Here is a 22,458-nt window from a genome sequence, read left to right on the forward strand (position 1 = left end):
CACAAAAAGCCAACCCCGGATTTTTATGTTTTTATTTAAGTCTACATAAAAACAAGCAGTATCAACATAAAACAAAATTAGTACGTAGTACATGTAAGAAGATATAGGTTGGTTCTTGGGTGGTTCTTAGGCTTCGAGGGCGGCCGCCAGGAGGTTCCTGACCTTGTCGAGCCCGTTCTTGTTGGCGGCGTAGTAGGGAAGGGCCTGGATTTTCTTTATCCAGGCGGCGATTTTCGGGTACTTTTTGGGGTCCAAGGGCACGATTAGCTCGATGGTTGTGACGGTGGCGATGAGGCTGAAGTCGGCAATGGTGAGGTGACCTAAGGCTACGTAGGGGCCGCTGGCGAGGAATTTCTCGAGGAAGTCGTAGCGCTCGATGATCTCGTCCACTTGGTCCTGGGGGGCGCTTTTCTTGCCGCCCCACAAGATGGATTTCTGCAGAAACGAAAGAAGGTTAAACACAATGCTGTACGTCGTTTACCGAACAGATGGACTTGTAAAATCGTGATCACTCCATCTGTTCGGTAAACGAACACAGAAATTAAATCGAAAGAGGTGGTGAAGAGGGACAATCACAACAAAGATGACGAGATTATGCTAAGAATAGAGTTAAAATATGGAGATTTCTTCATGCAACCCTCTGACGTGATCTTTATTCATGGAAGGAAATGTAGCGTGACGCTTTTAGATACACGATTCGATTAACGTAACTGCCCTTGACCTCTACACGGTCTCATAATTGTCTTATCACTACCGATATTCGCAAACAATTTTATTTAAAAATGGTGCTTGATTGCAATAAATATATCTGATAAGGTTTAATGCATCAATACGGAACTTTGATCAAAGAGATATGTTATTAATAGCAATACAAACATTAAAGTAAAGGAAATTTGTCTGAAGTTATTTCAAAAGAACCTCCCTCTAAGCTAAAATGTAAAATTTGATTTCGCGAAATTCTATTTTTTCTGATAATCTCTATAGAAAGTACTAGTGACGGTGTAAGTGACAGTTGGGCCCGAGAAGGTTTCACATTCTTTAAAAAAACGCAATTAGGACCCCCGAGACGGTTTCACCTTCTTAAAAAAAAGACAGTTATGGACCCCGAGAAGGTTTCACATTCTTAAAGGAAACAGTTGGAGCCCCCGAGAAGGTTTCACCTAGTTCAAAAAAACGATATTTAGGATACCCGAGAAAGCTTTATATTCTTAAAAAAACCACTTGGGTCCCCGTCAAGGTTTCTTGTTGCTTAAAAAAACACAGTTGGGACCCCCGTGAAGGTTTCACCTTCTTAAAAAAAAAGACAGTTGGGGCCCCCGAGAAGGTTTTGCACTCCTAAAAAAACACCTAGGGCCCCCGAGAAAGTTTCACATTCTTAAAATAAACAGTTGGAACCCCCGAGAAAGTTTCACCTAGTTCAAATAAAAGGACATTTAGGACCCTCGAGAAGGTTTCACAGTTGGCTATCTCGAGAAGATTTATATTCTTAAAAAAAACATTTGTATCCCCGTGAAGGTTTCTTGTTGTTTAAAAAAACAAGTTGGGACCCCCGTGAAGGTCTCACCTTCTTAAAAAAAAACCAGTTGGGTCCGCCGAGAAGGTTTTACATTCTTAAAAATTACAGTTATGATCCCCGAGAAAATTTCACCTTCTTAAAAAAAAAAAGACAGATGGAGCCCCCGAGAAGGTTTTGCATTCTTAAAAAAACACTTAGGGTCCCCGAGAAGGTTTCACATTCTTGAAAGAAACAGTTGGAGCCCCCGAGAAGGTTTCACCTGGTAAAAAAAAACGACAATTAGGACCCCCGAGACAGTTTCACAGTTGGTGGTCTCGAGAAGGTTTCACGGTTCGCGGTCTCAAGAAGGCTTTATATTCTTTAAAAAAAAACATTTGGATCCGTGTCAAGGTTTCTTGTTGTTTAAAAAAACACAGTTCGGTTCCCCGTGAAGGTTTCACCTTCTTAAAAAAAAAACAGTTGGGTCCGCCGAGAAGGTTTTACATTTTTAAAAATTACAGTTATGATCCCCGAGAAGATTTCACCTTCTTAAAAAGAAGACAGATGGAGCCCCGAGAAGGTTTTATATCCTTAAAAAAATTACTTGGGTCCCCGTCAAGGTTTCTTGTTGCTTAAAAAAACACAGTTGGGACTCCTGTGAAGGTTTCACCTTCTTAAAAAAACACTTAGAGCCCTCGAGAAGGTTTCACCTAGTTCAAATAAAAGGACATTTAGGACCCTCGAGAAGGTGTCACAGTTGGCGGTCTCGAGAAGGTTTATATTCTTAAAAAAAACATTTGTATCCCCGTGAAGGTTTCTTGTTGTTTAAAAAAAGACAGTTGGGACCCCCGTGAAGGTTTCATCTTCTTAAAAAAAACAGTTGGGTCCCCCGAGAAGGTTTTACATTCTGAAAAATTACAGTTGTGATCCCCGAGAAAATTTCACCTTCTTAAAAAAAAGACAGATGGAGCCCCGAGAAGGTTTTATATCCTTAAAAAAACTACTTGGGTCCCCGTCAAGGTTTCTTGTTGCTTAAAAAAACACAGTTGGGACTCCTGTCAAGGTTTCACCTTCTTAAAAAAAGAGACAGTTGGCGGTCTCGAGAAGGTTTTATATTCTTAAAAAAAAAAAACATTGGGTTCCCAAGAAGGTTTCACTTCATTAAGAAAAAAGGCAGTTAGGATCCGCGCGGAGACTTTATTTAAAAAAAAAGGCAGTTGGGGTCTTCAAGAAAGTTTTCACTCTTAAAAAAGAGAGCTAGGACCCCCGAGATGGTTTCATCTTCTGTAAGAAAACACAGTTGGGCCCTGAGAAACTTTCACATTCACTAAAGAAGAGACAAGTGGGGAGCTCGAGAAGATTTTATATTCTTAAAAAAGACAATTGGGGCCCCTGAGGTTTCATTTTCTTAAAAAAAATCATTTGGGGCCCCTGAGAAGATTTCACCTTGTTTTAAAGAAAGGCAGTTAGGACCCCTGAGGAGGTTTCGGTTTGACACTCTTAAGAAAATACAGTTGATGAACCCTAGGTTTTACCTTCTTTAAGAAAAACACAGCGAGACCCCTGAGAAAGATTCTCTTTATTAAACGAAACAGTTGTGACCCCCAATAAGGGTTTACCTTTAAAAAAATACTGTTGGGGCCCCTGAGAATGGTTCGCAGGAGACTACTTTCTCGAAAGGAAAAGGTAGTTGGGGCCCTCAAGGTTTTCATTCTTAAGTGAAATTTCGAAAATTTTGTAAAAAATTGGTGGAAAATTGGGCGAATTTTGCATATTTTTGAATATTTTAAAGGATGATTCTGGAAAAACCATTGGAGATATCGAAGAAATAAAAGCGGATATGACTTCTGCGACACGAAATCTACAAGAAAATGTATTAAGTGAAATTTCGAGAATTTTGTTGAAAATTGGTGGAAAATTGGGCGTATTTTGCATATTTGTGAATATTTCAAAGGACGATTTTGGAAAAACCATTGGAGTTAACGAAGAAATGAAAGCGAATATGACTTCTGCGGCCCGAAATCGACCAAAAAATGTATTAATGAAATTTCGAAAATTTGGTTGTAAAATTGGTGGAAAATTTGAGTTATTTTGCAAATTTTTATATATTTCAAAGGACGATTATGGAAAAACCATTGGAGTTATCGAAAAAATGAAAGCGAATACGACTTCTGCGACCCGAAATCTACAAGAAAATGTATTAAGTAAAATTTCGAAAATTTTGTTGAAAATTGGTGGAAAATTGGGCGTATTTTGCATATTTGTGAATATTTCAAAGGACAATTTTGGAAAAAACATTGGAGTTATCGAAGAAATGAAAGCGGATATGACTTCTGCTGCCCGAAATCTACAAGAAAATGTATTAAAAAAGACAGCTAGGATCCCCGAAAATGTTTCACCTTATGTAAGAAAAAACAGTTGGGCCCTGAGAATGTTTCACATTCTTCATTGGGGACCTCGAAAAGATTTTATATTCTTAAAAAAAAGACACTTGGGACCCCAAAGGTTTCGTTGTCTTTAAGAAAATACAGTTGAGACCCCCGAGAAGGTTTTACTTTCTTAAACGATACAATTGTGACCCCAATAAGATTTAACCAAAAAAAAAAAAACTGTTGTAGTCCCCGCGAAGGTTTCCCTTCTTTTAAAAAAAAAGGTAGTTGGGACCCATAAGGAGACTTTTCTTTCTTAAATAGAAAAGGCAGTTGGGCCCTTAAAAAAGACAGCTAGGACCCCCGAGAAGGTTTCACCTTGTCTAAAAAAAGGCAGTTGGGACCCGTACAAAGGTTTAGGTTTGACATTCTGAAAAAAAAGACAGTTGGTGACTCTTAGGTTTCATTTTCTTTAAGAAAGCACAGTTAAGACTCCCAAGAAGGTTTTACTTTCTTAAACGAAACAATTGTGGCCCCCGGTAAGGTTTAACCTTAAAAAAAACTGTTGGGAACCCGAAGAAAGTTTCACTTGTTTAAAAAAAAGGTAGTTAGGACACCTAAGGAGACTTTTTCTTTCTTAAAAAGAAAAGGTAGTTGGGCCCTTAAAAAAGACAGCTAAGACCCCCAAGAATGTTTCACCTTCTCAAAGAAAAGACTGTTGAGCCCTGAGAAAGTTTCACATTCTTTAAAGAAGAGACCATTGGGGACCTCGAGAAGATTTTATACTCTTAAAAAAAACGACACTTGGCGCACCTGAGACGGTTTCGTTTTCTTTAAAAAGAAAATCTTTTCGGACCCCAGCGAAGATTACACCTTGTTTAAAAAAAAGGCTCTTGGGACCTCTGAGAAGGTTTAGATTTGACATTCTTAAGAAAAGACAGTTGGTGTCCTCTAGGTTTCACCATCTTTAAGAAAACACAGTGAGACCCTTGAGAAGGTTTCACTTTCTTAAACGAAACAGTTGTGGCCCCCAATAAGGTTTAACCTTCTTAAAAAAAACTGTTGGGACCACCGAGAAGGGTTCGCATCTTAAAAAAAAAAAACCTGGGGGCTCCCGAGAAGGTTTCACTTCTTTAAAAAAAAGGCAGTTAGGACCCCTGAGGAGACTTTACTCTCTTAAAAAGAAAAGGCAATTTGGGACCTTCAAGAAGGTTTTCATTCTTAAAATAGACAGCTAGGACCACCGAAAAGGTTTCATCTTATGTAAGAAAACACAATTGGGCTCTGAGAAAGTTTCACATTCTTTAAAGAAGAGACAATTGGGGACCTCGAGAAGATTTTATATTCTTAAAAAGGCCCCTGAGAAGGTTTCGTTGGCTTTAAAAAAAATTGTTGGGACCCCCGAGAAGGTTTCACCTTGTCTAAAAAAAGCAGTTGGGACCCTTGAGAAGGTTTAGGTTTGACATTCTGAAGAAAAGACAGTTGGTGCCCCCTAGGTTTCACCTTCTTTAAGAAAAACACAGTGAGACCCCTGAGAAGGTTTCACTTTTAATTAATTAAAAAAAAAATAATAATCACAATTAATTAATTAACTTTCTTAAACGAAACAGTTGTAGCCTCCGATAAAGATTAACCTTCTTAAAAAAAAAACTATGCGGCCCCGAAAAAAAAAGGCACAAGTGTGCACAATATGAAATATATTTAAGGTGGTATCACTCATCACGGAAAACTGAAGAACTGAAGAACTGAAAAATCGAAACTGCGAATTCGAGAAACGGGAAAATAAAAAAATATATATATTAATCGAAAATCGGAAAACTGAAAATTAAGCAACGTCAAAATTTGAAAAATTGTTGGAAAATCAAAAAATCCAGAAATCGAAAAATCTAAAATTTAAAACATTGAACAATTGAAATATCGCAAAACTGAAAAATCGAAACATCGAAAAATGGTAAAATCGAAAACCCAGAAATCCAAAAATCGAAGTATCGGGAAATAGAAACAAATTGAGAAATTGTTAAATTGAGAAATTGAACAATCAAAACATCCAAACATCTGAATTCGATAAATCGAGAAAAAAAAAAGAAACATTTTAAAAAAGAAAAATTAAAACAACGAAAAGTAGAAAAAAAAAAGAAATCGAAGTATAAAACTGTCGAAAATTTGAGAAATATAAAGTTTAACGAAACATTGAAAATCCAAAAAGTAAAAAAGGGGTGGAAACCCAAAAACTGCAAACTGAAAAATTTAAAAATTGGAAAATCGACGAATTGAAATTGGCCTGAAAATTTGAAAAATTGAATAAACGAAAAATTGGAAAATCGAAACAAACAACAAAAATTACGAAAATGAAAAAACAAAAAATTGTGATATAAAATCGAGAAAATGAAAAATAAAAAATCAGGAAAATGCAAAATAAAAATCGGGGAGTTGAAGAATTGAGGGGACGGAAAATTGAAAAAGGGCACAATTAAAAATCGACAATGTGAAAAATGGAAAAATGAGAAATTGTAATCTTGAAAAATTGGAAAATTTGGAAGTCGACAAATTGTAAAATTGAAAAATCAAAAATAACAAAACGAAAAAGTGTATAATAAAAACTTGAAAAATGTACAAAGTGAAAATCAAACTTGAAAATTTGAAGAAAAATTGCTAAACACCTGAAAATTTGAAAAATTTAATAAAGGAAAAATTTTAAAATCGAAAAAAACAACGAAAAATAAAGGAAATCAATAAAAGGAAAATTGTGATGTAAATCGAAAAAGTGATAACTAAAAAATCGGGAAAATGAAAAATAAAAATCGGAAACAAAAAATTGGAAAAGGGAAAAATTAAAAATTGAGAAACTGTAAAATCGAAAAATGAAAATCTGGGATATTGAAAAATTGCTAAATTGAAAAACTGATGCAAACCGAAAAATTGAAGGAACGAAAAATGGAAAATTTTGGAAGTCGAGAAATTGTAAAATTGAAAAATCAAAAATAAAAAACGAAAAATTACAAAATGAAAACTTGAAAAATCAAAAAAAAAAAATTATTATGAAATAGAAATATTTAAAATTAAAGAAATTGGAAAATCGGAAGACTGGAAATCCAAAAACTGCAAAGTGAAAAAATTCAAAGCCTGAAAATTTGAAAAATTGAAGAAATGAAAAATTGTAAAATCGAAAAAAAAAACACAGAAAATAAAGAAAATGAAAAAACGGACAATTGTGACATAAATCGAAAAAATAAAATTAAAAATTCGCCACATTGAAAAATAAAAATCGGGAACATGAAAAATTGAGAAAACGAAAAATCGAAAATGACAAAAATTAAAAACTGAGAATGTGAAAAATCGAAAAATGAGAAATTGTAATATCGAAAAATTGCAAAATCAAAAAATTGCAAATCGAAAAATTGAAAAATTTAGAAGTCAAACTGTAAAATTCAAAAATCAAAAATTGAAAAACGAAAAAGTTTATGATGAAAACTTGAAAAATGTGAAAAGTGAAAATCAAACATGAAAATTTGAAGAAACGAAAATTTGAAAAATCGAAAGATTAGAAATTGAAAAACTTAAAATTCGAAAAATTGAAAAATAAAAAAAAGGAAATATGCAGTGTAAAATCAAAATATTGAAAATTAAAGAAATTTAAAAATTGGAAGACTGGAAATCCAAAAACTGCAAATTGAAAAATTTTAAACGTGGAAAATCATGGAATTGAAAAATGAAAGCCTGAAAATTTGAAAAATTGAACAAATGAAAAATTTTAAAATCGAAAGAAACAACAAAAGTAAAGGAATTGAAAAAATGAAAATTTGTGACAAAATCGACAAAATGAAAATTAAAAAAATCGGGAAAATGAAAAATAGAAATCGAGAACTTGAAAAATTGAGGAAACGAAAAATCGAAAATGACAAAAATTAAAAACTGAGAATCTGAAAAATCGTAAAATGAGAAATTGTAATATCGAAAAATTGCAAAATCAAAAAATTGCAAATCGAAAAATTGAAAAATTTAGAAGTCAACAAACTGTAAAATTCAAAAATCAAAAATTAAAAAACGAAAAAGTTTATGATGAAAACTTGAATAATGTGAAAAGTGAAAATCAAACATGAAAATTTGAAGAAACGAAAATTTGAAAAATCGAAGGATTAGAAATTGAAAAACTTAAAATTCGAAAAAGTGAAAAATAAAAAAAAATAAATATGCACTGTAAAATCAAAATATTGAAAATTAAAGAAATTGAAAAATTGGAAGACTGGAAATCCAAAAACTTACTTAAGGCAGAAGCCAACGGAAAAAAATGTAGATATCCTCACTTTCTCAGTACATGCTTAATTTCTACTGTTTATGCTTATACTTCGAAAATATTCGACTATTGGCCCGTTCAGATTACAAGCATCAGCTGTTAAAATGAAATGAAATTTGATTTTGTCTCCCCAACGCTGAAGTGAAGACTGATTAATTAATTAACAATACTCAGTTTTTTCCCAAAAACGCTTATAAATTTGAAAAACATTTATTGGGCAAAATTGTAAAATGGCGGGCAAATTTTGATTAACGATTTACCATGCTTTCAATAACATTAAGATAATTGCAAAATTTCATAGCATAGGTATTGTTATAAAATTTTGATTTTCTGCCCAAAAGCACGGATTCATAAGTCAAATTCAAGATTTCTTTCAAGCATTGCATTGATTTTTTACATTCTTTTGGTACTCCAGGGCTCACCAAGTAAAAATTGGCGTATATTCGCTTTCACGAGCCGGTCTTTGCCGCGTCCGATCATGCACTCTGTCCACCAGCCCGCGCATTCCGCGTCCCACTTACCACAATCCTGTTACTCAATGTCGCGAATTCTGTGTCAAAGTGCAGCTTCTGGTTGACCTTCGCCCTCTCCTGCATATCCGTGGGGTACAACGAATCGTCGATCCCGCCGTACTTGTCCACGAGGTACCCATTAATCACATGACTGTCCCACACCACGAAGTCGTCGTCATCCTCCAGCGTGGGCACCGTGTGCTGGGGGTTGATCTGCGAACAAAACGCCCCAAATTAGCGTCGCTCCCTTTTGAACCGGCGCCAGCTCCCGACCTAATGAATGACGCTCCTTCCTTTGGCGAATTCGCGCGCTTATAAATAACACTTTGTAATCTAATTCCGAGTGTTTTATTTGGCGTTTTGGCATTTTAACAACGTCAACAATGCACCGGCCTGCGTTATTTTGTATTCTGTTTACAGCCATCGAAACGCTATCCGTAAACAAGACGGAAGATTAACAAAAAAATTATTTTTAGTGAGAGTTCTAAAAGCCGCCACGCGCAGTTTGCGCCAAAGCGCGCACAAAGCGCGGATTAATCAAGCCGTGAGTTATGGCCAATCTTTCAGCTTGTTTTTCCTCGTTTGTTGATTTTGAGTTTTCGGCCGAATTCCTGCTAAAAATACGATTTATAAATATTAAATATGGTTTTGGATGCACTGGGTGCAGTTTTAGTCGTAAATCACGCCACTACACGTATTTTTGGACGATGAGTTACGACAAGATCGGAAACGAGGTGTAAACGAGTTGTTAATTGTGTCGACGAGTTTTTTTATTTTTCGAGCTATTAAGTTATCGTCGGGTGGGTTCACAATTAGTTGTGGTGCGAAAATAAATTCAAATTGTGTCGAAAACGGTACTTAAAAACAATTCCAAAAATACACTCGAACACTCGAAAAGGTGTTATCTCGTCTATCGTTATCGCACTGAACAAATAAACGCTGGAAAAGTTCAAAAACCAATTAAAACTGACTTGGGAGTTAATTATTGGCTAAAGCGCTTTCACTTGTTTGTATTATCTTTTCTTCCTGAACATCTGTTGCGCTATTTGTAGGGTTCTATTGTTCTTGGCTGGCAGCAGTCGTACGCTTGTAGTAGTTAATTTATAGACTATTTTCGTTTAATTTAGGCTTGTTTGTAAATAAATTATCGCAAACGTTTCGTGAATGGAGCGCCGTAGGGCTGAACGGAGTTGTTCGAGTTGGCACTTGTCACTAAACAGGTCACAGTTTAATCCCGCTGTTATGTTTATGCTTCGAAAGAATTAGCACGTTCAGATAACACGCATCAGCATTTAGGTGAAAAGAAAATGAAATTTGAACAAAAAATTGAAGGGAGACCTATTTTTTCGTACTCTAGGGGTCACGAAACGTCGCAAAAACATGAAATTTTCACGAATGGAATTCATTTCATTTGCAAATGTGAGCACGAAAGCTTGAAAGTGCGATTTTTCGGTTTTCTAATATTTTGTAGAGTTCGACAACGTATTGCTCGTTCCTTTCAACAGATATTTCTGTTTTAATAATAAACTATTATTTGTATGGTAAGACAGTTTTGGCACGCGAGGCGAACACAAAAATCTTGATTGAAAACAGATGCAGCAGAACACAAAACCACGTCGTTTGATTAACGGTCAACAAGTTCATATCCCATGAGCTTGAATCGTGAATGATTAACAGAGTATCTTTCACACATATCGGATGTTTCATAATAATGATTTCCGTTTGAAGCGGTTGTTGCGTATGGAATTTTATAACATGAGTGTTTAATAATAGAAGTGTTGAGACTTATCTCATCTAAAATAGCCCCAAAGAGGGTATTAATGTTAATGTTCAATTTTTATGGCCGAGCGGACTTACACCCGAGCTTTCAGGGTAATAACGAACTATAATTTTTTTTACCACTGAATTTGTATAAATTTTCTTCAATGAGAATGGAAAAAAATTGGTGGAGCGGACTTTTCAAAAAATTGAGAAAACGAAGTCCCGAAAACTTCAAAAATTCCCGTATTTGAAATATTGAGAAATTGAGGAAACAAAAACTTGGAAAATCGGGGAATCTAACATGAAAAAGTCAAAAAAATTAAAGACTCGAAAAACCGAAAAGCCAAGAAATCAAAAAGTCCCAAATTTAAGAAATCTAAAAATTGAAAATTTGGAAAATCGAAAAGCTGAAAAGTCGAGAAATTACAACATCAAAAGATAGAAAAATCGAGAAATAGAAATAGTCCAAAATCGGAAAATTGAACAAACGAAAAACAAAACGAATTTCGATGAATCAAGAAATATTGAAAAACCGAAAAGTCGAAAAATCAAAAGATTGAAGAATCGAACATCAAAAAACTAAAAAATTAAAAATTCAAAGATATGAAAAATTGAAAAATCCTTGCAAATATCGAAGGAACGAAAAATTGATACATCAAAAAATCTAAAATTTTAAGAACTGAAAAATTGAAAAATCCCAAAACTGAAGAATTGAAAAACTGAAAAATCATCGAAAAGTTCAGAAATAGAAACATTGAAAAGGTTAGAAATCGTAAAATGGGAAAATCAAAAAGTCAAAAAGTCGCAAAATCGAGAAATCGGAAAGTCGAAAAATTAAAAAATTGAAGAATAGTAATATCGAAAAGTTCCAAAACTGAAATATCGAAAAATTGAAAAATCGAAGAAAAATTGAAGAATCGAAAAATAGAAATTTCCCAAAACTACGAACTGGAAAACCTGAAAATCGAAAAATTGAAAAATCGAAAAAAAATTGAAGAATCGAAAAATTGAAATATCCCAAAACCGAGAATTCAAAAATCTGAAAATCCAAAAACTGAAAAATCGAAAAATTTAAGAACTGGAAAACTGAAAAATCGAGAAGTCGGGAAATGGAAACTTGGGAAATCAAAAAATCGAAAAGTCGAAGTCTAAGGATAAAAAAATTGAGAACTCAACAATTTGAAAATCGAAAAATTGAACAACTGAAAAACTGAAAAATTGGGAAGTCGAGAAATCGAAACATGGGAAAATCAAAAAATGGAAAACCCGAAACATCGAAAAGTCGAAAATTCGAAAAATTGAAAAATTGAAAAATCGTTATATCGGAAAAGTCCCGAAACTGAAATGTCGAAAAATTGACAAATCGAAAAAAAACTCAAAAATCGAAAAATGGAAATTTTCCAAAACTAAGACCTCAAAAACCTGAAAATCGAAAAATTGAAGAATTGAAAAACTGAAAAATTGAGAACTAGACATATCGAAACATGGGAAAATAAAAAATCGAAAAATTGAAGAATCGAATAAAAATTGAAGAATCGAAAAATTGAAGTGTCCCAAAACCGAGAATTCAAAAACCTGAAAATCCAAAAACTGAAAAATCGAAAAATTTAAAAACTGGAAAACTGGAAATTCGAGAAGTCGGGAAATGGAAACTTGAGAAAATCAAAAAATCGAAAAACTGAAAAATCGAAAAATTTAAGAACTAGAAAACTGGAAAATCGAGAAGTCGGGAAATGGAAACTTGGGAAATCAAAAAATCGAAAAGTCGAAGTCTAAGAATAAACATTGAAAAGTCTAGAAATCGTGCAATGGGAAAATCAAAAAGTCGAAACGTCGAAAAATCGGGAAATTGAAGAATAGCAATATCGAAAAGTTCCAAAACTGAAATATCGAAAAGAAGAAAAATTGAAGAATCGAAAAACTGAAATATTCCAAAACGGAGAGCTCAAAAACCTGAAAATCGAAAAATTGAAGAAGTGAAAAACTGGAAAATCGAGAACTAGACATAAATAAAAAATCGAAAAGCCGAAGTCGAAGAATTCAAAAACTGAGAACTCAAAAACCTGAAAATCGAAAAATTGAAAAATCGAAGAAAAATTGAAGAATCGGAAAACTGAAATATCTCAAACCGAGAATTAAAAAACCTGAAAATCGAAAAATCGAAAAATTTAAGAACTGGAAAACTGGAAAATTGAGAAGACGGGAAATGGAAACTTGGGAAATCAAAAAATCGAAAAGTCGAAGTCTAAGGATAAAAAAATTGAGAACTCAACAATTTGAAAATCGAAAAATTGAACAACTGAAAAACTGAAAAATCGGGAAGTCGAGAAATCGAAACATGGGAAAATCAAAAAATGGAAAACCCGAAACATCGAAAAATCGAAAATTCGAAAAATTGAAAAATTGTAAAATCGTAATATCGGAAAAATCCGGAAACTGAAATATCGAAAAATTGACAAATTGAAGAAAAACTCAAAAATCGAAAAATAGAAATTTCCCAAAACTGAGAACTCAAAAACCTGAAAATCGAAAAATCGAAGAAATGAAAAACTGAAAAATCGAGAACTAGGCACATCCAAACATGGGAAAATAAAAAATCGAAAAGCCGAAGTCGAAGAATTAAAAAATTGAGAACTCAAAAACCTGAAAATCGAAAAATTCAAAAATCGAAGAAAAATTGAAGAATCGGAAAATTGAAATATCCCAAACCGAGAATTCAAAAACCTGAAAACTGAAAAACTGAAAAATCGAAAAATGTAAGAACTGGAAAACTGGAAAATCGAGAAGTCAGGAAATGGAAACTTGGGAAAGCCAAAAAATCGAAAAGTCGAAACGGAAATTGAAAAATGAAAATTCCAGAAATCGAAAAGTCGAAGTCGAAGAATAAAAAAATTGAGAACTCAACAATTTGAAATCGAAAAATTAAAGAACTGAAAAACTGAAAAATCGGGAAGTTGAGAAATCGAAATAACATGGAAAAATCAAAAAATCGAAAAATTGATAAATCCAAGAAAAACTGAAAAATTGGTAAATTGAGATATCCCAAAACTGGAAAACTGAAAAATGAAACACTGGGAAATTCCAAAACTGAGACATCGAAAAATTGAAAACTTGGGAAATCTAAAATCCAAAAAATCGAAAATTCAAAAACCTGAAAAATCGAAAAATTTAAGAAGGTAAAAACTGAAAAATCGAGAAGATCAGAAATCGAAACACTGAAGAGTCTAGAAATCGTAAAATAGGAAAATAAAAAAATCGAAGAAAGATTGAAATATCCCATAACTGAGAACTCAAAAACCTGAAAATTGAAAAATTAAAGAACTGAAAAAAGGGAAAATAAACAAACTGAAAAGTCGAAACGAGAAATTGAAAAATCGAGAAATCGAAAAGTCGGAGTCGAAGAATAAAAAAATTGAGAACTCAAAAACTTGAAAATTGCAAAATGAAAAATATAAAAAATGAACTGAAAAACTGAAAAATCGACAAATCCAAACATGAGAAAATCAAAAAATCGAAGAATAAAAAACTGAGAAACCAAAACGTGAAAATCGAAAAATTGAAGAATTGAAACATTGAAAAATCGTAAACTCGAGAAATCGAAACATAGGAAAAACAAAAAATCGATCAATCAAGAAATTGAAAAATCGAAAATTTAGAAACGTCAGAAATTGAAAAATTGAAAAACTGAAAACTACAGAAATCGAGAAATCGAAACATGGGAAAATAAAAAATCGAAAAGTCGAAACGTCGAAAAATCGAGAAATTGAAAAGTCGAAAAGTTGAAATTTTGAAGAATAGCAATATCGAAAATTTCCAAAATTGAAATATCGAAAAATTATGTGAAAAGAAAATGAAATTTGAACAAAAAATTGAAGGGAGACCTATTTTTTCGTATTCTAGGGGTCACGAAACGTCGCAAAAATATAAAATTTTCACGAATGGAATTCATTTCATTTGCAAATGTGAGCACGAAAGCTTGAAAGTGTGATTTTTCGGTTTTATAATATTTTGTAGAGTTCGACAACGTATTGCTCGTTCCTTTCAACAGATATTTCTGTTTTAATAATAAACTATTATTTGTATGGTAAGACAGTTTTGGCACGCGTGGCGAACACAAAAATCTTGATTGAAAACAGATGCAGCAGAACACAAAACCACGTCGTTTGATTAACGGTCAACAAGTTCATATCCCATGAGCTTGAATCGTGAATGATTAACAGAGTATCTTTCACACATATCGGATGTTTCATAATAATGATTTCCGTTTGAAGCGGTTGTTGCGTATGGAATTTTATAACATGAGTGTTTAATAATAGAAGTGTTGAGACTTATCTCATCTAAAATAGCCCCAGAGGGTATTAATATTAATGTTCAATTTTTATGGCCGAGCGGACTTACACCCGAGCTTTCAGGGTAATAACGAACTATAATTTTTTTTACCACTGAATTTGTATAAATTTTCTTCAATGAGAATGTAAAAAAATTGGTGGAGCGGACTTTTCAAAAAATTGAGAAAACGAAGTCCCGAAAACTTCAAAAATTCCCGTATTTGAAATATTGAGAAATTGAGGAAACAAAAACTTGGAAAATCGGGGAATCTAAACATGAAAGTTGAAAAATCACAACATCAAAAGATCGAGAAATAGAAAAGCCGATATGTAGAAAAATCGTGAAATCGAAATACGAGTGGTCCAAAATCGGAAAATTGAACAAACGAAAAACAAAACAAATTTCGATGAATCAATAAATATTGAAAAAACGGAAAAGCGGAAAAATCAAAAGATTGAAGAATCGAACATCGAAAAACTGAAAAATTTTAAATTCGAAGATTTGAAAAATTGAAAAATCCTGGAAATATCGAAGGACCGAAAAATTGATACATGGAAAAATCTAAAATTTGAAGAACTGAAAAATTGAAATAGATATCGAAAAATTGAAGAATAGCAATATTGAAAAATCCCAAAACTGAAGTATCGAAAAGTCGAACACAAACTGAAGAATCGAAAAATTAAAAAATTGAGAAATCTGAAATTCAAAAGATTAAAAAATCAAAAACCTGAAAAATCGAAAAACTGAAGAATTGAAAAACCGAAAAATCATTGAAAAGTTCAGAAATAGAAACATTGAAAAGGTTAGAAATCGTGAAATGGGAAAATCAAAAAGTCGAAAATTGAAAAATTGAAAAATTGAAGAATAGCAATGTCGAAAAATTCCAAAACGGAAATATCGAAAAATTGAAAAATCGAAGAATCGAAAAATAGAAATTTCCCAAAACTGAGAACTCAAAAACCTGAAAATCGAAAAATTGAAAAATAGAAGAAAAATTGAAGAATGGAAAAATTGAAATATCCCAAAACCGAGAATTCAAAAACCTGAAAATCGAAAAACTGAAGAATCGAAAAATTTAAGAACTGGAAAACTGGAAAATCGAGAAGTCGAGAAATGGAAACTAGGGAAAATCAAAAATTCGAAAAATTTAAGAACTGGAAAACTGGAAAATCGAGAAGTCGTTAAATGGAAACTTGGGAAATCAAAAAATCGAGAAGTCGAAGGCTAAGAATAAAAAAATTGAGAATTCAACAATTTAAAAATCGAAAAATTGAAGAACTGAAAAACTGAAAAATCGGAAAGTGGAAACATGGGAATATCAAAAAATTGAAAACCCGAAACATCGAAAATTCGAAAATTGAAAAATTGAAAAATCGCAATAAGTATCGGAAAAACCCCGAAACTGAAATATCGAAAAATTGACAAATCGAAGAAAAACTCAAAAATCGAAAAATTGAAAAATTAAAAACTTGAGAAATCTAAAATCCTAAAAATTGAAAAATCAAAAAGCTGAAAAACTTAAGAATTTAGAAACTGAAAAGTCGAGAAGATCGGAAATCGAAACATTGCAAAGTCTAGATATGGTAAAATGGGAAAATCAAAAAATCGAAAAGTCCAAGCGTCGAAAAATCGGAAAAATGGAAAAGTCGAAAAGTTGAAAAATTGAGGAAACGAAAACTTCTAAAATCGGGAAATCTAAACATCAAAAAGTGGAAAAAATTGAAAAATCGAAAACATGAAAAGCCGGAAAATTGAAGAAACGAAAAACAAAACAAATTTCGATAAATCAAGAAATCGAAGAATTTTATAAATCGAAATATTGAAAAACCGAAAACTCGAAAAATCAAAAGATGGAAGAATCGAACATCAAAAACTGAAAAATTTTAAATTCAAAGATTCGAAAAATTGAAAAATACTTACTTGGAAATATCGAAGAACCGAAAAATTGATACATCGAAAAATCTAAAATTTCAAGAACTGAAAAATTGAAATAGATATCCAAAAATGGAAGACAAACTGAAGAATTGAAAAACTGGAAAATCCCAAACCTGAAATATCGAAAAATTAAAAAAGTGAGAAATCTAAAATTAAAAAAATTCAAAAATCAGAAACCTGAAAAATCGAAAGATTGAAGAATTTAAAAACTGAAAAATCATCGAAAAGTTCAGAATTCGAAACATTAAAAAATCTAGATATCGTGAAACGGGAAAATCGAAAAGTCGAAAAATTGAAAAATTGAAAAATCAAAGAAAGATTGAAAAATCGAAAAATTGAAACTTCTCAAAACTGAGAACTCAAAAACATGAAAATCGAAAAATTGAAAAATCGAAATATCGGAAAATCAAAAAATCGAAAAAACTGAAACTTCCAAAAATCTAGAAATCGCGAAGTCAAAAAATTGAAAAATTGATGAATGGCAATATCGAAAAATCCCAAAACTGATACATCGAAAAATTAAGAAATTGAGAAATCTTAAATTCAAAAATAGAAAAATCATAAACCTGAAAAATCAAAAAATTGAAGAACTTAAAAACTGAAAAATATAGAAGTTCAGAAATCCAAACGAAAAAGTCTAGAAATCGAAACATGGGTACAAAAAAAATCGAAAAGCCGAGATATCGAAAGGTCCAAAAATCCCAAAACTGAAATATCGAAAAATTGAAAAATCGAAAAATAAAAAAGTCGAACTCGAAGAATCAAAAAAGTGAGAAATCAAAAACCTGAAAATCGGATAATTGAAAAATTGAAAAACTAAAAAATCCAGAAATCGGGAAATCGAAACATGGGAAAAAAATCGAAAAGTCAAAACATCAAAAAATCGAGAAACTGAAAAGTCGAAAAGTTGAAAAATTGAAGAAAAATTTCTGAAGAATCGGAAAATTGAAATATCTCAAAACTGAGAACCCAAAAACCTGAAAATCGAATTGAAAAAATAAAGAACTGAAAAACTGAAAAATAGAGAAGTCGAGAAATCGAAACATGGGAAACTCAAAAAATCGATAAGTCAAGACGAGAAATTGAAAAATCAAGAAATCTAAAAGTCGAAGAATCAAAAAATTCAGAACTCAAAAACCTTAAAAATTGAAAAAACGAAAAATTGAAGAACTGAACAATTGAAAACCCGAAACGTCCAACAATCGAGAAATCGAAAATTTGAAAATTGAAAAATTTAAGAATCCCTCCTATAGGTATAGAAAGATTTCCAAGCTGACAAATCGAAAAATCGAATGTCGAAAAAAATTGAAAAATCAAAATATTGAAACATCCCTAAGCCGAAACATCGAAATCGAAAGTTCAGAAATCGAAACATTGAAAAATCTAGAAATCATAAAATGGGAAAATCGAAAAGTCGAAACGTCGAAAAATTGAAAAATGAAGAATAGTAATATCGAAAAATCCCAAAACTGAAATATCGGAAAATTGAAGAATCAAAAAATTAAAATATCCTAAACTGAGAAATTGAAAAATGACAGATCTAGAAATCGTAAACTCGAAATTGAAGAATGAAAAAATTAAGAAATCAAAAACCTGAAAATTGAGAAATTGAACTAAAAAACTGAATAATTGAGATATCGAAAGGAAAATAAAAAAGCCAGAGAGTCGAAACGTCGAAAAATCGAAAAGTCGAAAAAGTGAAGAATCGCAATATCGAAAAGTCCCAAAACTGAAGTATTGAAAAATTGAAAAATCGTAGAAAAGTTGAAGAATCGAAAAAGTGAAATAGATATCCCAAAACTGAGAAACTGAAAAATGAAAAATTTAGAAAATCGAAAAGTCGAAGTCGATGAGCAAAAAATTAAGAACTCAAAAACCTGAAAATCGAAATATTGAAAAACTGAAGAACTGAATAACTGAAAAATCGAGAAGACGAAAAATCGAAAATATAGGAACGTCAAAAATTGAAAAATTGAAGAATCGAAAAATTGAAGTATCGAAAAAATTGAAAAATCGTAAAAGTAAAAAAACAGAAAAACCGAAAAATTGAAAAAACAGCAACATCGGAAAATACCAACACTGAAATATTGAAAAATGGAAGAAAAATGAAAAAATCAAAAAATTGACAAATCCCAAAACTGAAACATGAAAAAATCATAAAATAAAATGGCAAAGTCGAAGTCCCGAAACCGAAAATTTAAAAAATCGAAAAATTGAGAAAATAAACTGAAAAATTAAAAAATCGAGAACTCAAGAAATTGAAACATGGGAAAATGAAAACATCAAAAAGTTGAATCGCCGAAGAATCAAAAACTCGAAAAAAATTGATTAATTGAGAAATGGAGAATCCGGAAACTCAAAAAGTTAGCAACGTCAGAAATTGAAAAATTATAAAACTGAAATATCGGAAAATTCAGAATTCGAAAAATGAAAAATTCGAGAAATCTAAAATTTGAAGAACTGAGGAACTGAAGAATCGAAAAATTGAAGTATAAAAAACTGAAACGTCGAAAAATCGAAAAATTGAAGAATAGTAATATCAAAATGTCCCAAAACTGGAATACGGAAAAATTGAAAAATCGAAGAAAAATTGAAGAATCGAAAAATTGAAATATCGCAAGACTGAGAAACTGAAAAATGAAAAATTTAGAAATCGAAAAGTCGAACTCGATGATCAAAGAATACAGCACTCAAAAGCCTGAAAATCGAAAAATTGACATTGGAAAATCAAAAAATCGAGAAATCAAGAAATTGAAACATGGGGAAATGAAAAAATCAAAAAATCGAAACGTCAAGAAATCGAAAACTGGAAAAGTTAGAAACGTCAGAAGTTGAAAACTTGAAAAATCATAGACCTGAAACATCTTGAAATTGAGAATTAAATTGAAAATTAGAAGAATGAAGATATTGAAAAATGGCAACCCTGAAATATCGTAAAATTGAGTAATGGAAAAATTGAAAATTGATGAATAGAAAAACTGAAAAATTAAAAATTGAAGAATTGGAAAATTGAAAAATCAAAAAATCGAGAAGTAGGGAAATTGAAACAAGAGAAAATGAGGAAATCAAAAACTTGAAAAATTATAATACCGAATCATGGGAAAATTGAGAATTCGAAAAATGAAAAATTCGAAAAATCGGAAATTTGAAGAACAGTTTTGATTTTTTCCAAATATCTAGGAAGTTCACACTGATTCATAAGCCACACATGAATGAATAAATTTTGATGATTAACGATTTATCATGCTTCCGGTAACCTTAAAACGTTTGCAAGATTTCAAAACACTCGATTTTGCAATTTTTAAGTTAAATTGTAAAATTTTATAATTATTTTAATTTTTTATCCAAAAACCACAAATGGGGGAGTATGCTATTTTACAAAATTAAATGACATTTACTACCCTGGACGGACCCGAGAAACCCATTTTTTCATGCTCAAGAAGTAAAAACTAAATTTTTAAAAAAACTTAACGATTGCCTACACTCTACCCATCATTCATAAGTCACGGAAATAAACAGTACCAGTGGTACCATCCCACAATTATTTCCTTAATGAGTTATCGATCCAGCCAAGCTGTGAATTCTGATACGTGAACATTTCAAAGCAGACAAGACTAATCTTGAAATTAGATAAAGGTGAAATTGCTAAAATAAACTTTATTGATTACTTCCCACGTGACACCTCATTACGATAAAGCCTGCTTTACAAATCGCTAAAGCACGCACACTGATGATCATTTTGAACTTGCATGGAACGCTCAAATATTTTAAATTAATAGGTACAACTTTTGAGTTGAAAAACCCCATTTTGAAGGGTCATCACAGCAAATCTCTGTATTTCGAGAACACAAATAAATAAAACTTCATAGAAAGTGAAATTACACCTTCCGGGAAAGTTCAAAGGCAGAGAAGCACTCTCGACTAAATATTTCTATAATAACGCGATCATATATCTCTTCGATGTTTTATGACCCGCAATAATGTCCCACTATTCGTCAAGTGACAATAAAATAGTTTATTAGTTGAAACTTTTTTTCGGTGTTTTGCCAAAAACTCCCGTTTTATGCGATTGTCGCTAAAAATTAAACGAAGCGACAAGCGATGACCCAGTTTTCGCCTGCCAGATTTAAAAGTAATTGGTCGAGACGTTTTTGAGGTGTCGCTGACAAACGCACACACCTTTGTTACAATAATACGCAAAACAAAAACATCAAACTTAGTCATCGAATAAAGATCAAAATATTTATTTAATTTCGAATATCAAAATTTTGTGTTCTAGGATACAAAATTTTTTGAAAATTTTGATGTTGTTTTGGTCAACCAAATGTTGTTAAGGTTTTGTGAAGAGGAATTGCACCACCTTGATTTCACCTAATTTTCGAATGATCTAATAACCGATTCTCTCATCGTTAATTACATTGGTCACCAGTAAACCATTGAATCGGGAGTGTTTAAGCACACCTTTCGTAAAATTTTCGCCTACACCCATCGTCCACCGTTCCACCCCATTAGCACACCACCTCCGCCCCAATTACCACCAACGACCGTCCATCAATCTCGTCTAGATTTCTGGGCTCCCGTCCAACCCATCCCTTCACCACACTGCAATTGCGCCTCGTTTTGATCATCCACTGGCACCGAAAACCCACTCTTAGCTAAGCAAGTACCTTGACGAAGCTGGGCTTGAATTGTTCCTTGTTGCTGAGGTCGATCTCTTCCATCTCGATGTTGATGCCCAGCGCGTGGGTGGTGAGGAGGGTGGCTCGCACCGACGGACTCACGATGGTCACGTATACCCTGGGGGCCATGGCGGACTGATCACGACGGAAGGAGAGGAGCGACTGGGCCTGGATGCTCCAGAGGAGACGCGGCCTATCTCCTACTAGAGGGAAATATTTAATTTTAACTTGCTTGGCACACGTTTGTTTATAATATTGCAATCATGTTTGAGCGAAATCTTCGATATAGGCGTGGTGGCGGCGGCTATTTTTACGTGGGTTAGGTGTGCTGTGGCGCGAGGCGATTGTTCGGGGGGGAGGCGTAGTACTAGGACGACGGGGGTCGGAGTTTATGGGATTGCTTACATAAGTCGTAGATCTGGCCAGGAAGAAGCTAAGGAAACACTATAAAAATTCCGGAGCTGTTTTTCTCGGATTCACAAAACTGAGAAGACTGGAATTTACCGAGTGTAATCGGTTTGGATCTAATATTATCCACAGCCTTCAAAATACAAATTATTATTACACTTGTTCAAGTTACATTGTTACATTATTATTATCGTTCAAAAATGAAAATTTGATTGTAAAGTACGGCGTTTTATTACGTTGTAATTTTGAATCGCAGATCATTTAGCCATTAACATCTGTGGGACGCTTTGATTTATATAACGATGTGAATCTACTGATTGCTCATTTATACACGATTTTAATTTATATATTAACGACAAGTTTCAAACTTTCATCTATCTGTTAACCAAAGCAATAAAAATAAACTTCCCACCGCGTACGGTTACTTAAAAAGAAATAATAAAAATATACGGTTTAATGATGATTTGAAACGTAAAGTAGAGGAAATAAACTTGGGTGAACTGAGTTCCGGCTGAATTTTGCCAATATTTTCCTAAGTGTGGTATTAGATTTAATTTTATTCCACGTTTTCTTAAGTCTTTGTTTTTTGTTCGTTTCCTGCGTTCTGGCACTGAACACTTTCTTTACTATTTTTTCTAATTCCTAATTTTTTTTCATTGTATTAGACAGATTGGTG

At 32.6% G+C, this 22,458-nt stretch overlaps 1 protein-coding gene across 1 annotated transcript; it reads right to left on the reverse strand.

Annotated features, from left to right (window-relative positions):
- Positions 1-17: 17 nt before the first annotated feature.
- LOC135131349 (glutathione S-transferase 1-like) lies at positions 18-21,590 on the reverse strand. The gene is made up of 3 exons (XM_064059025.1): positions 21,363-21,590; positions 8,680-8,883; positions 18-435 (listed from the first exon to the last, which is right to left on the reverse strand). Exons 1-3 carry the CDS (start codon positions 21,501-21,503, stop codon positions 127-129), a joined length of 654 nt encoding a protein of 217 aa, XP_063915095.1. The 5' UTR covers positions 21,504-21,590; the 3' UTR covers positions 18-126.
- Positions 21,591-22,458: the final 868 nt, after the last annotated feature.

Source organism: Zophobas morio, unplaced genomic scaffold (genome assembly GCF_036711695.1).
Source record: "Zophobas morio isolate AGI-343-1 ecotype UQ-CSIRO unplaced genomic scaffold, CSIRO_AGI_Zmor_V1 ptg000020l, whole genome shotgun sequence".
In the NCBI taxonomy this organism is placed as follows: domain Eukaryota; kingdom Metazoa; phylum Arthropoda; class Insecta; order Coleoptera; family Tenebrionidae; genus Zophobas; species Zophobas morio.

What these genes read in the sequence shown, in the direction of transcription:
- LOC135131349 (XM_064059025.1), bottom strand. Translation starts at nt 21,503, where the DNA reads ATGGCCCCCAGGGTATACGTGACCATCGTGAGTCCGTCGGTGCGAGCC. An exon ending in TCAAGCCCAGCTTCGTCAAG is followed by an intron (nt 8,884 to 21,362) that starts GTACTTGCTTAG and finishes TTTTGTTCGCAG; the next exon opens with ATCAACCCCCAGCACACGGT. An exon ending in CATTGAGTAACAGGATTGTG is followed by an intron (nt 436 to 8,679) that starts GTAAGTGGGACG and finishes TCGTTTCTGCAG; the next exon opens with AAATCCATCTTGTGGGGCGG.